Raw genomic sequence first — 15,363 nt, 5'->3', positions numbered from 1 at the left:
TATAAACGAGTTTTTCTCAACGCGAAACCGTTCTCGAATCTGTATAAACGGTATCGGAACAATTTCAACAACGGTATAATTAATTTTTGTAAAATATGTAACTTTGGTATAAATATTTTCAACACATTATAATCACATTATGCAGGTGTACCCTGTGATTGATATACGTCACAAATTATGAGTTCCCATAAAGCGTAGACATAAGACATACGATAAATGAACGGATTCCCATATCGCACGATGCATAACACTTTGCGTCGCGATAAGATTACTAAAAATGAAGTATGTCAATCAAGTAAACAGGTCGTACCAATACAACGATTCACATTGTATTGTCGACACGCAACGTTTGTTTTACGCAGAACATACACCTACCATAATTTATTTATATACCGCCAATGTGTGTGATGCAGACTGGAGAGTTCCTTCATATATCTATCTCAACCTTTTCTCGCGAAAAGGTCAGAGTTATTTTCTGTATCCGTGAATTTAGTAAAACGCGTAGAATTCTTCGACAAAAGGGAGCTTTTCGTGTATTTGCTAAGCCCTATATCAACAGAATCGCGAATCAGTTTCGCATATCACTTTCCAATTGAATTCCGCGTTACGCGAGAACTCTCGGCTGTGTGTTAACGCTACAACAGAATCGAAACCTAATCGTTATATCTTTTACGCATATATAAATATAAATAATATATAATATACAATAATATACAATAATATATAATATATAATATATATCAACTGTGTTATATAAATAATAACATAATTTCCATATTCACGATATACGCCGTTCTTAATGCTTCACGTATCATCGTGATAAGTTAGCCTATTATATATAGAGTTATAATTTGAACAATACATGTGTTAACACTCTCGCATGAGAATAACAAGTCGAAGAGTGACACCTCCCAACGCTTGTCGTTACGATCGATTAACATCTGCTAAATGGAAATTGTTATCGAATCGCATCTCCGTCTCATCCTTTCGGTGTGATAAAAACGTTCCACTTGGTTTCTCTTTTAATTCCTATCAAGATCATAAGTTCGCCGTAATTGACTGTCAAACGCGTTCAACATCTCTCTCGTTAACCTGTCCCTTGCTTAGTATATCTCAATCGCTTAAAGGTTGCGACATGTATCTTGCTACACCGCGCAGTCATTGCAACGATTTGGCACGAAGAAAATAAATAAGTATCTATTTCGTTTTTTTTTTTTTTTTTTCCGCTGAGTAAACTGTATAGGCCGTGCGATTATTCTTCGATCTCGTCTTAAAGGGACTATTCGTATGTATTATAGGGGTACGGGCTTCGAAAGTGAAGCGATCAACGGCGAAAGTTGCTACGCTAAAAAAAGGGGTAGATTCGTATGTCCCTATATTGTCTATTCATACTGCATACCATCAAGTCTTCGGTAGAATAAGATGATCTATGAACGCGAACTAATGAGATAATATTCAATTCATGAAATGATGGTTGTACTTTCAACGAGTTCCCGATGAAACTGGTACGTTAATGTGTGTATGTGTTAATGTGTATGTGTGAGTAAAGTGTGTGTGACTGAAGGATGAACGCGTCGTATAACAAATACCTTTTCTAGCATCATAGAGCATTTTGTACTTACTCCCTGTGCGTACACAATACTTGTTATTAAGAAATTTCGTTAAACATCGTCGCTTCTCTACATACCGGTAAACAGACGCGCTACGTTAATTTTGGTTTCGATTAACGCGCGTCTAACGGGCCCACAGGGTATTTCCCGTTACGGTGATCCGGGGATTCCCGACGGCCCGTCAATCAAAACGACACGCTAAGAAATTTAACTACTAATTGTAAGGGTGGATCGCAGCCTTCCTTTTTTTTTTTTATTTATTTTTGGCGTTTGCGTCTATCTCTCTTATCGTAGATTAATTTTATACTGACTAGAGGCATTGATACGTCTTAATTAATTTGGCGTGAAGCGTATAAGTGAAATTCACAAACAGCGTTCTCCGTTTAAGGAGAAGAAAAATTCGAAGCAATTTTACTACAAAATACACAGTAAAATGGGAGACGGTTTCTCCTTTCTGGAAAAATTTCGTGGAATACAAATACACGTGGCAGCGATGTCTCTACGGGAGGGAATTTTTATGACATATTTCCTCGTGACAATCTTTTCCCGTTTTGTCGTCCCGTACAATGCAATTTAACGTTAACGCGACTGGAACAACTGTGATTTACAAAGTCTCGTCGCTAAAAACTGAAAATTAACAACTTCGCCAGATCATATAACTATATGACGATATCATCTAACACAAAGTATTATCGATATCTTTTGTCGCGATATCTACAAAGTTGTAGATATAGGAACAAATCTAGAACCACAGATCTACGCGATGATATCTACAATGTCATAGAAAGTTTGTACACTATTACAATATGTGATAACGAGCGTGTAAAGTGATATAAGTCCAACTAATATTATACCGCGACAAACCGTATGGCTATCGCATCTTGATAGTCGCATACGTTGGTAAAGAAAATAATGTCGAAGAATATTTAATATATAAATATAAATAATCTAGCACAACATGTACACATGTATACGTTTTTACTCTATTCTTGATATATATATATATGTATATATATTAATGAAAAGTTCGTAATGCGTGTATTTCCGTGTCTAAAGACATTTAAGATTTCAGTACCCACACAGAGACGTTTCTCGTCAGTCTCGCATCTCTTTAAAAATTCATTTCTCGTACGTCTGTCAATCGAAGGAAACAGACTCTTTGGATATGATTTTCTGGGCCAAAATCAGCCGTCGAAAAGTATTGCGATATTGAAACTATATGAATAGATAAAAAGTAAAAGAAAGCTAGAAAAACAAAGAAGGCAATAGTCGGATTGAAAAAGAATTCAGAAGTAGAACTACATCTTAATCCTTTTTTTTAGTTACCATTCCTCGAGAAATGTTGCTGTCTTAAGACGACAACGAGTAATATTTGTCATGTGTGTGCAGTCACTGGTGGAAAAGACGGCGAATCTTTCTACGCACGTCTTTGTCATTTACAAATCGCAATTTAAATCACTCGTCACAACAGCGAACGAGTTAATACTCCCCGGACAACGTAAATATCCACAGAGATATCGTAAAAACGTTTTACATCCAGGCAAGATTTTTCAGGCGTGTTTCGGGCATTTTTCGCACTTATACATTACTCGTGATCTCTTCAAACATTCATGGCGTAGTATACCGTGTTTGGTGCATTGGCCGGGGCAGGTATAAGGCTGGTGTTAGGATCGACGTAAGAGTTGGACATCAGCAGGACGTGTGACGTCGAGTTCGCCGGAGCGAGAGTCGGCTGCGGAAAGTCGCGAACGGGCATGCTGGCGGCACCCTCGGGAACTCCGCGTTCCGTTACTGCGCACGTGTTAATGACGCGTGGTAATTGCATTACCGTCGCCGAAGACCCGACGACGGCTGTCACAGTCGCAGCTGACGATGATGACGCCGGACACGCGAGCGGGGTAATGTTCCCTGATACGGATTGCGCATTACCGCTACCGTAAGACGTTCCCAGAACTGATTCGCAGTTCTTGTTGCTATTAGTCATGGTGCATTTTAGGGAAGCGGTGGCAGCGGCCGACATGGACGAGGACGAAGACGACAGCGCGGACGCCGACGCCGTAGACGATGACGAGGACGATGAGGAAGACGACGAGGATGACGATGATGAAAACGATGAAGCGGCCGCGATGGAAATTGTCTGAGTTTGCACGTCCGCGGCGACGGTGACGGCGGTCGCGGTGGTACCGGCGGTAGCGACACCGCGTGCCAGGTGAGCTGGGTATAACGGATAGCCGTCCTGATTACTCGCCGGAATGCATCTCGAGGGCGCGATCACCGTGTACGAGGATGGTGATTGCTGCGTCGCTATGGGTACGCGGTACGACGTGATTTCGCCGTGATGATGCTGATGTTGATGCTGATGTTGATGCTGATGATGATGAAATTGCATGGGATGTACCGTCGAGTGAGGCACGGGGGAGAAGGCGATGTTAGGCGAGCGGAAGTCTTCAGATTGATGAGGATGTATGTGCAGGTGTAAGGCCTGCTGGGCATTCTGCAACGGCATGGAATTCGGGTTGGAGACGGATACGAGTGGTGGCGGTGGCGGAGGCGGTGGCGGGATCGGTGGTGATGTATTTAAATTGGGATGCGACGTCGCGGTACGATTCGTATTGTAATACAACGCCTGTTGCTGATTGGTCTTGTTCAGACGAGGATACGGATACCGCTCGACGTGGCTGGCGTAGTTCGGAGAAGAATGCGGCGGCAAGATGCGCTGTATGTTCTGATACGTGGGGTCCGACATGCCACTGTACGGCACAAAATACATGGTGCGATAGCATTTGGTACTGACGGCAGGCACGGTACCGCCGGGCATCACGTTGCAATGATAGTTCGCGATCGTTACCGGTGGGTTGCGACGTTGCATCTTCGACAGAGTGTTGGTGTATATCGCACCCGCAATATCGTCGCCACCGTTGGTTCCTCCGCCGCCGCCACCGCCGTTGCCACCACCACCACCACCACCACCCGCGATACGCAGCATGCGGGTGCTCGACAACTGCTGTTGCTCTTGGAAGTAGTGATGACCATTTCTGTGCTCGGCGTACAGGTGCGCGGTGCTGTCGCTGGACGGAGTTCTGACGAACTGCCGCGGTATCGCGTTCTCCAGATAAGTCGTGTGCTCGGAAATACCCTGGATATTCGCTGTTACCGCCGTGCTCTCGGCAATAGTCTGATATATGTCATCGATTTGCTTCTGCATTGTGTTTATGCGATTAATCGTGTTTGTGTCCCGCTCGAAGCTCCCTATCGTGGCGTACGCGTCTGCGGGTATGGGAATCGCTTCGTCCACTCCGTCGGCAGTCAACAAAGACTTTGCATCGATCTTGTCGCCGTTTACATCGCAATACATCGGCCATATCGAACTAGATCTCGCATCGTTGTTAGGGGCACCGGAGCTAGCTCGTGCTCGATGGATGACGTCGTTGGTAGCCTCATACTGCGTCTTGATACCCGTTACTGATGGCCGTCGATTGAACCCATAATCGTTGAGCTCGTCGTCTTCATCTTCCTCCTCATTGTCTGCCTGCGCGTCTTTGCCATCATGATTCTTGATGCCCTTACCATCATAATTCTCGGATGTATTTACGGCCTTGTCCTCGGAATGGTAGCCATTAATGAACGTGTAACGATCCTCTGGCTCGTTGTAGCGACGTTTTATTCGTTCCATCCTCGACTTGTCCTGCTCAACGAACGCGAGCAACTCGTCAGCAGTGTTATCGCCAATGTCGGGTCTACTACCTATCGGCGTGCATCTCGTTACATCCGGCTGACCGGCATACTTCCTGTCGTCACCATTCAGAACTGCTTCTATGTCTTCTAAACTGTACGACGAGTCCGAGTTGTAGCTTATCGATTCACGGTTCGAGGGTGCCAACATCCTGGAGTCATTTCGATAATAGTCGTCCTGGTTATCAGAATTGTTGACTGTAACACAGGATAGCGGTGCCAGACTCGCTAATAATTGCCTTCGCACATCCGAGTTCATCTTCGTCAACGGATTTTTGGGTTGGCACTCTTTGGCGAGGAGATTTCTCCCACCCGGGCCTATCCCGAGATCTGGTAGATTCGGTTGTATATTTTTCTTATGCGCGAATAGATCCGTGATCTTCCTGTAGGTGGACTGATTTGGTGGATTATCCGTCACCATCGGCATTCCCATCGAATTATGCCCGTGCATGTTCGTGGAAGCGCTCGCTGTCGTTGCCATCGCTGCCGCCGCCGCCGCCGCCGCTGTCGTCGTTGCCGCCGTCGCCGCCGTCAAGGAGTTCGATCTCGTCGACACCATCGTTAAAATGGCAGTGGTTTCCGTCGAGGCCACGCTCACCGGCAGCGATTCGCACGTAGGCCGTTCCTCACCCAATGGCGACGTTCGTATCGAGAGATCTCCACCGTACTTCGGGTCGCTCGCGGAATTTGTGTTGTCAGAGCTGTCGGTCGTGTCCAGGTTCTCATCGTCCTGATCGACGCACGTCAGCTGCCTGATTCGCTCCTCCAGCGATAGATTTTTTGGCCGCAGATTCTTCTTACGCGTTATCGTGTTGTACTTGCCGATCAAACTCCGCCGCAGAGTGTTCCGCTCGATAGATCTCTTGATCGAACTGGACTCGCACTCTGGCGATTCGTATGAACCACCAGGGACCGTCGACTTTTTAACCGCATCGAACAGCCGCAAACTCTCGGCGGTAATCAGAAACTTCTGCGCTTCATCCTGAGAGTGTTCCGAGCCAGTCGACGAGTTCACTTTGTTAGCCGGCACCGGCGGTGGTGAGATGAACTTCGGGTTGGGAAAGAGGTGTCTCACCGCGGAATTTGGCTTCAAGCTGTTACTAGCGAGAGACACGTTGCCCAGTTTGAAAACGAGGGACAACTCTTTCGCATCCTGCTCACGCGACTGCTCGCCTGACGTCGTTTGATCGCTGATGCGTTCCGCTTCCACCGTCGTCGCCACTCTTTTATCGTTGCCCGTCGAATTTTTGGCGTTTGCATTACCCTCCTCTGTGACATCCGTGTCGTTACACCGTGTGGTGAACTGCGCCGCGTTTTCGTGAACGATCGACATCGAGCCGCCTGTCCCGGGACAAAGCGCCGGATTAAAACCGTTATCCTTTGGAGCATCACAAACGCTTTTATCTTTATCCGTATCGGATCGTCCGAAGCAATCCTTCCGCTCCTCCTCGCTAATTTCCCGCACGATGCGTCGCTCCGTAACAGTCGTCATCGTTATTGTTTCCACGAGATAACGATGGTGCAGATCTAGGAACAGAGTTACCGTATATTTGAATCAAAACGAGAAAAATAAATGCGCCGCGAACACAATGAGATTTCGAACGCTTTCGTTTAGTGCGCGAGATAACATTTCATCGTATAAAATTTTTATCTCGGTTATTGCATGCTGTATTGAAAAAGCGCTAGTTAGATGGGTACGTGCACTTCCTCTAATTTACTCGAACTTATCGCCTTTCGCATCTTTATTTACGTCATTTTCAAAATTAATGGTCATCAATTATGTAGTTATAAATTATCTCTGTAAAGAAATACTCGCGTTCCACTTTGCATAATGCCTCATAATATTTTTTAAAGATCGCTACACGAACTAAATCAATATAATACTAATAACAATAGCTTCATTGAAGTGCAGGAGATAAAAGATATTACATATAGATAAGGTATTAGACAGCAGCATCTCAAAAGAAGAAGCATCAATGGTGCTGCTATTATAACCTCGATCCTTTATTCTTATTGCAATTAATAAAATTAAAAATGACAATAAAATCAATGATAATAATAATGATAATAACGAATACGGATACAAAAGCCACAGAAAAATATTGTAAAACAGGTTCTAAATATAAAAGTAATTAAATTTATTAATGATAAAAATATTAATGATGAATTGATATAGTTAATACAAATAGAAATAATAATAATAATAATAATGATAATGAACATTATCACAGATACCAAACTTTGCATAAATAGAAAGATCAAGAAATATTGATATATACAATTAATATACACAGATACACGATGATGTAAAAAATCATAGAATAAATAACGTAATCGGCGATTAAAGAAATTGTTAATAAACATTGGTGGGGCTTGAAAAATACAATACTTCAGATGGATAAAATATATTCACTTATAAACGAGAAGCAGCTAATCTAAAAGTACAAGCAGAGAAAGAAAAATGAATGTCAATAGGTAACGAGTTAAAGTAGTTTACAGCAAAATACAAGAAGGCAACTTGAAAGTTGTGAAGAGGATAAGAGGATAATAGTAAGCATCGAAAGCATGTAGCGTTTTCCTGCTACAGACGGTACTTGATGCAATCGAAGATATAAAATAAATATTTGCCTGCAGGGGACAAATTGTGTTTCTAAAAATAAGAGTCGCAATAAAAATACTCAAGTAATTTGAAATAAAAGAGAGATATATACCGGGATGAGATGCCCGATGTTGTTTATCCAGTTTATCTTGCGAATTTCTTTGACTACCGTCGTGCACCGTCGTGTCCTTGCTGCCCTGCGTATCCTGCTCGTTCCCACGATCCTTCGTTTGCGATTCGCATTCTGGAACATAAGAGGCAAGATCGAACTCGGTACGTCTTAGCTCACGCCTTTACGCAATTATGCGCATTATTATGACTCCATTAAGCACGCGTGTTTATTACCGCAGCCTTCAAGACAATAAGACGATATGTGAAACGTATATGCTGTATTATAACTCACTGACGATCTTTGGATAATACGAGATCCTTGCAGAATTTGTTACGCAGTGCGTTAAATCTGCCATATTAATGGCCGCGAAAAGCGAAGTCGAGGCGTCTGATACAAATGCCATTTCTTTACTGCAGTATCTCGTTAAGACCTCGCTAGAAACTTTATCTGTTATCAGGTACGTTGTGTCACGATGTCCCGGTATAGGTACGCGAAAGAGATATATGTGGTGTGCCAGAAATCGCGTACTTTCCATTGATTATTATTGAGATCGCAAGACTCTCTTCCCGGGTAGAGAAACATCTGCCTCTCTCATTTAACGGAAATTTCATCGGACGTTATTTTTCTCGTTTTGTTTTTCGATAAAACACACTCGATAATTAACGTGCGCTACTTAAGTTGCGAGTGAAAATTCTATACCGTGAAAATGTACATGAATCTAGATAATCAACTCCGAAGATCGTTCATGTAGTCTGTAAGTTAACATATAAATTCGATAATAAATAAAATCAAATAAATAAAAAATACGTATGTATATACGTATAAAAACTATACGTTCATTAATTTTTAACTGATCGGTTTTTCGTTACAAAATTCTGTGAAATTTTAGTGACAGACTAATTACGTTTCTCACAATGGATTCTAGCTGTACGAAATTTAAATTTTTTAAAATGGGAATCACTTTTTTTATTTTAATATGTGTCAAACATTTTATATTGAAATATTTATATTAAAGAAATAAATCTTTCGTTTATAATGAAGAGTTTTTAATATAATTTGACGATAAGATCGTCAATCAATAACAAGATTATATTTCTAAAGAAGAAACTTCCCATTTAAACGTTATCAAAATCGAAGAGAACAAGTTTCCTAATTAGAATAGTTACTTGTCTAACTAAGCGATGGCCATCGACGTTTAATGTAACTTTCAAAGTCGCACCGTGTGTATCGAACGATTGACAGTTCGCAATAACTTCTGCAGTTTCTAGTCTAGCATTCTATATATATACTAATGTTTTACCATATATACATCACTTACCGTGTCGCGAGAAAACGAAGCTTGTTTGCGACTTACCAGAAGGTTTGCGGTGGTAGAATATTTTATATCGCAAAATATTACGATTTCGTGTTTTTCGAAAATTGCGAGAATTAAAAAGGACGTTTTCCATTAAATATATATTTCTTCTTTGATCTTATGCTCAAGCGAGGATAATTTTGCATGGGCATAAAGTCAAAGAAGAAATATATATTTAACGGCAAAAGCCCGTATTTAACGGCAAAAGCCTGTTTTACGTATAATTTGCTTTGTATAATTTTACCACGCATTTGTGTCCATAAGCTTGGATGTGACGCGTGACTTATTAAAAAGTGTCACATTAGGAGAAGATGCATGTATTTTTCTTTCTCATTCATACGTATCGCAACCTGTTGCGAATTTAAAGTATCAACGCGAACAGTGAAGATTTTTACATCGCGAATTTTTGATGTTGGACACGTTTCGATAAATCTAATATGTACGTTGAAGGTTTGTTTCAGTTCATGCGTGAAATGTATGCGGGGGGACTATAAGTTATGTAAAATGCAATCCCTGGAAAGTACTTTAATATCTTTCATCCTTCTTTCGTTGTAAACATCGAGATTGTGTAGAACACACCTGTGCCTGGTCTAACGTGCCTCCTAGAAAATTTAGGCACGCTATTTCGTAGCAGAAAACGCAAACCGTTTGGTTAGAAATATAAGTGTTCTTACTGAGTATCTCCCGGGGAAGTACCGGAGTTACGCTAGGCCGCGCTTCCGGTGAGCGTTGATATACACGAATAAACCTATACTCTATATCTACATACGTTGGCATATCTACATACATTTTGCGTGACCGCGATTATAAATCCTGATCAGAGTTTTTAATCGGTTAATATAATTACGAATAACGGCGTTGCGTATTACAGACGTTTATAAAAATTGTTATTTGAATTATTTTCTCTCAGATAGCAATCTATGAATTGTTCCATGGTGATAAAAAATGCCGAATGCATCTTCAAAAAAAATGCGAATGTTATAAGAAAAACAGTTATGTTGTAACTATCGATTTAGAATGATTCTGAATATTTATAGATTCAGATATTTTTTCCCTTTTCAAAGCCGTCGTCTTGATGGTATTCTAAAGAATGCGCATAAAAATCCTGCTATGTTCTTAAACGGTTTACCAACCGTGGCTAGACTCATGAAAAACAATACCATTATTATATTCGCATCCTGTGTGAAGGGATATCGTGGGACTGTTTCTCGGTTATGTGTGAGAAAAGAGTTGAACAACGATGCAGTTCTTCTAATTTGCACCTTTCCATTAAAGCTGATAGATTTAACATCAGATATGTAGCATCATCATTACTTTCATCATGCCTGCTAGTGTAGCATAAAACATACGAATTATTAACATATTGTTTTTAATTATTTTATTGCAATACGCGCGCGTAATACGTTATCACGTTGCGAAATTGTTTCCCTCTCGTAAAAGTGATTTCACGTCTACGAGAATGGTTTTATAAAAAAAAAAAGTGTACAAAGATTATTATTTTTCAGATAATTGACTTTTAGAAAGAAAAATATATCTCCGATTTATCAGACAATAATTTTTATATTCGAATCCTGCTATCCAATAACATATCCATGTTTAGAAATTGAATGTCACAAAGAGACATTTTGGGAAAAATATTATATTGTATAAATAATAACGAAAATAGATTTAATACGTATACAGCAAATTGAGCACATTTATATATAAAATATAAATAATGTTATAAATATAATAATATTAAATTCCATATTCACGATAGACATAGACGAAAAGTTTGTTCAAACTCGAAAATTTTCACTTTGATTTTCCACGATAAGAGTAATTTTTTACAGTATTCGATAAAAGTGGGCTAATAAAATTCTTCCAAACGAATTTCTCTGTAAAGAGTTCAGATATTGTCAATAGAAATCGCGAAACGTTGTTCAAATAGAAATTATAGTGTATAAACTATCCAGTGAAGAGCGAATAATTTCTGCCGTGCGCGTTTTTGAGGAAAATATTTATAATATAAGAATCGCGCGGGATAAAAAAAAAAAGGAAGAGACAACACATGCAGTCTTATATCCGTTATGATTTGATACCGCAAAGTGATTAATGTTGCGAGTGTTTTAAATGAATATTTTACACGGTTGTTAGACGATAATAACGGACCGCATTAGATTTTCTTTCCTTCTCTAATCAGCAAGGTGGTGGGTATCAAAGTTTTCTGGATGTTGAAGTTTCAAATGTACGCTACGGTTTACGTTGTGTTAAGCTTTTGTGTTATGCGACTTGCTCTCGTTGCAGAATATGACGAAACTGTGCACTTCCTTAACAAGAAGAATATTTGTACAGCTCTTTGGTGCTGCTTTAAATTTATGTAGAGAGAACTCGTATTCATACTTCTCGTATTTTTAATATAATATTTTTAAGTCGTTACCTTTATATATTATATATACAATGATGTTTACTATATATTATTATTAGTATTATTATTCTTCTTCATATAACACGAAGAAAGTTTTTAAATTATTTTGTAAAAATTAAATGTGGCTTAATTAACCAACGATATTTTTACTAAAACATATTCTTATTTAATTATAGAAGAGATTATGCCTTGATCTTCAATTATATCTAAATGAGAATCTGGGAGTTGAAGAGATCTGCTGTTTGCGAGCAAAGTTAATTCCCTACTGAAGGAATATTTATAGATATATATGAAGCGCTTCGTTACATCCAAAATCCTCAAGGCAAAAAGTGCAATATTCAGGTAAAGCAATTTCCGCATTGCCCAACAATAATCGCTCCTAATAAACAAAAAATTGACTTTTCTCCTTCAATACGTTATTGAGGGTCGTATTTGATAAATCACGATTCAGAATCGATATAAGCATATAATCGTCTACGGAAAAGATGTCTTTCCAAGAAAATATTTTAATTCTGTGTTACGTATACAAAAGACTTCTTCTTTTCCTTTCGAATTCTCGTAGTACTAGAAAATTGCATATTTAATCAATTTCCGCAATCCACCCATCTATAATTGCTCCTAATAAAAAGAGCCTTTTCCTTCGATATATTATTGAAAGTATTATTGAAGGTTGCTTCTGGATAATCGACAGGCAAATTACAACTTAGAATCAATACAAGCATAATGGTCTGCGTATAGGAATAAAAAAAAAAAAAAGAAACGTCGCTGTAAGAAGGTATTTTAATTTCGTAGAGTGCCATCTTTGTTCCTCGCGTACGTCGGGAGAGTCGAAGCGAAGAAATGGGTATGTATTACGGGAAGACGTTACGCGGAAGTTACCGTCTTCCGTCACTGGAGGTATAATATTAAATCGAGAAAATAACTAAATTATGTAACAAAACGCACACAAGTATATATAAGTGTCCGGGCTTACCCGGTGCCTGTTGCTGATAGTAATTGCACTCCGTGCACGTTGCGGACGACGCGCGGCCACGCTGCGGCGGATCCGTCTCGTTGGCGATCTCGCTGTCGGAGCACACGTCTTTGTAACCTTCCGGCGGGCTGAGTGTTTCCTGCTGCTGCTGATCGTGCCGCGGCGGCGGCGGCGGCGGCGGCGGCGCCGGAACCACGGTTCCGTTCTCCTCCTGGGAATCCGCGGCGGCGGCGGCGGTCTCCTTCGTCCGGCGTCCTTTCGTCGCCGCGTCCTCCGCGTCCGCTCGGTCGTTCTTCGCGACGTCCTTCCCTTCCAGGGACGACGACGTGGAAGCCGCTGCCGCCGCCGCCGACACTACCTTCTCCACCTTCCCGTCGACGTTCTCCTCCTCATCCTCCTCCTCCTCCTCCTCCCCCCGCTCCTCCTCCTCGTCCTCTTCCTCCTCGCCGTCGTCGGCTTCCTCCTCGTCCTCCTCCTCGTCCTCCTCCGCCGCCGCTTGCGTGTCCTGCTCACGAGCTGCCTGCTGACTCTTTCCGCGGGTCCCTCCGCCACCGCCGCCGCCGCCGCCGCTGCCGCGATGATCCCGCACGGCGTTTTCGCAGAGCGCCTGCTCTACACCCCTGGGCATCTCGCCGTATCTGCCGTTATTGCCGGTGCCGGCGCCGATACCGAGGTGCAGGTTCAATTCCGCCCGGCACTCCTTACAATTGCCAAGCCGCATGAACTCGTGCTCCTGGTAGCAGCAGTCGCAGTCCTCCTCGTAATCGGCGCAGCACTCCTCCTTGATCAGTATAATGTAGTCCGCGGCGAAGAACTCGTTCAGCTTCTCGTTGATCACTACCCGGTGCTTCTGCGACTTCGCCTTGGTCTGGCCCGGTTTCTTCAGCAGCGACTTGAGCGTCTTCGCCGCCGGTTCCGCCGGATGCTGTTTGTTGCCGTGCTCCTTCATCGTCGGGGCTTCTTTCCGCTTTCTCTTTCCCTCGCTCGCTCTTCTCATGCGCGTTTTCTCTCTCTCTCTCTCCCTTTTCACTCTCTCTCTCCTTTGCCCTCAGTGTCATTCACTTATACCGGCACGTTGTACATCCTTTCATTGTACACGCTCCTCCCATAAAGTCCTTACAGGTCTCGCCCTTTAGAGGACAATAGTAGTACATCAGTGAACGCGCTTTCCTTTTTCCTTTTCTCTCTCTCTCTCTCTCTCTCTCTCTCTCTTTGCCTTGTCGTCCTTACCACCGCCACCTGTGCTGCGGCTTCCTACCTATCGCTCGCGTTCCCACGGCGGCGACGCGCGTTGTTACACACTTTCTTGCGCGCGGCCAACGATATTCCACCTGTCTACACGCCGCCGTTATCGTTCATCGTCGTCCGACAACCCCGTCGTTGTTCGCATCGGCCATCGACACGCATGGATCGGCGGCCGACGTTAAGTCATCATGCCGATGTGCGGCCGCAACATCCCTCCCTCAGCGACGTGCAGGCGGTGATCGATGAACCCCCTCGGAGATCACATGCTTTTGATCACTCGGCTGGCCTCTCTCTCTCTCCCCCCCGCGACGACTGATCACCAGCAAGCTATCAATTCTCGACCACCACGGTCGTCGTCGTCGTCGAGGTGCACGTGGCGATCCTCTTGGAGCGAACGCGACGCGCTTTCGCGTCTCGCGTTGCGTGCGCGAGGAAGTCAGTCCGGCGAAGGCCGTGCGCCTATCGATCGAGCCATGCTGGAGCTTTTCTTCTCATCTCGCGCGAATACAATCGTCCCGCTCTTCTATAACCGCCGACGTTCTCCGACGACGCGTCGCGGACCGTCGCGGGTCCTCTCGGCACGAGAGGAGAACGGCCGGGCCCGCGTCCGCGGAAGATCCCCGCGATTTTACCTTGGCAGGGTCTCAAGGTTACTATGATACGTCGCGGCGCGATCACGGTGGTCCATTGAGATCGAGACGCGATAACGATTCCCGACGATTCTCGGCAGAGAGAGAAAGAGAGAGTGGATCCTTGAATTTCCGCTAAACGGATTTCGCGGCGGCGAAGCGGAACGTCGCGCGCGAGGATTCCCGACTAGTCGAGTCCATACCGCGCGCGGTCGCCGCGTTTCACTCGCGTTTCCTGCAATTATCCCCGAACGCCTCTATTTTCTCTCTCTCTCTCCTTCTTGCTGCTCTCTCGCTCTCTCTCTCTCGTCTCGCCCTCGAGTCCTCGTTTTTAGCACCTTTCACGACGCGAATTGTAACGTGCGCGCGTAAGCGACCGCCTCTCTCTCTCGCTCTCTCTCTCTCTCTCTCTCTCCCTTTCGCGACGTCCCCGTTTATCGATTTCGCGTGACGAATGCCGAGGAAGACCACCGACGCACGCGACACGACTCCACGATCGGTCCGTCGCTGCCCGCGACCGCCGTTGTACTACTGCCTTACGAAGCCGATCACTCTCCGCGAGCGGGCTTCCCTCCACCGCTGAAGAAAATTTACGCTCGGGAGTAACGTGAGTTCATCGGTGGGACGGCCGCACGCGACCGTGCTCGCGTTTCTTTTGCCGTCGTCGTCGTCGTCGTCGTCCTCGAGGTTGCTCTCGAGCCA

The 15,363-nt window shown here is 43.4% G+C and overlaps 1 protein-coding gene across 1 annotated transcript; it reads right to left on the bottom strand.

Annotated features, from left to right (window-relative positions):
- Positions 1 to 2,947: 2,947 nt before the first annotated feature.
- On the bottom strand, positions 2,948 to 15,277 carry LOC108776901 (uncharacterized). Its single transcript, XM_018543644.1, has 3 exons — positions 12,788 to 15,277; positions 8,054 to 8,185; positions 2,948 to 6,869 (listed from the first exon to the last, which is right to left on the bottom strand). The coding sequence occupies exons 1-3, from the start codon at positions 13,782 to 13,784 to the stop codon at positions 3,211 to 3,213; spliced, it is 4,788 nt and encodes a 1,595-aa protein (XP_018399146.1). The 5' UTR covers positions 13,785 to 15,277; the 3' UTR covers positions 2,948 to 3,210.
- Positions 15,278 to 15,363: the final 86 nt, after the last annotated feature.

This window comes from Cyphomyrmex costatus, unplaced genomic scaffold, assembly GCF_001594065.2.
Source record: "Cyphomyrmex costatus isolate MS0001 unplaced genomic scaffold, Ccosl1.0 scaffold395, whole genome shotgun sequence".
Lineage (NCBI taxonomy): Eukaryota > Metazoa > Arthropoda > Insecta > Hymenoptera > Formicidae > Cyphomyrmex > Cyphomyrmex costatus.
The sequence above is the reverse complement of the archived record's forward strand: the minus strand, read 5'-3'. Positions and strand labels throughout refer to the sequence as shown.

Coding starts and splice junctions, on each gene's coding strand:
- LOC108776901 (XM_018543644.1), bottom strand. CDS start 13,784: ATGAGAAGAGCGAGCGAGGGAAAGAGAAAGCGGAAAGAAGCCCCGACG. Junction 8,186..12,787: donor CTATCAGCAACAGGCACCGG/GTAAGCCCGGAC, acceptor CTTATGTTCCAG/AATGCGAATCGCAAACGAAG. Junction 6,870..8,053: donor ACATCGGGCATCTCATCCCG/GTATATATCTCT, acceptor CTCTGTTCCTAG/ATCTGCACCATCGTTATCTC.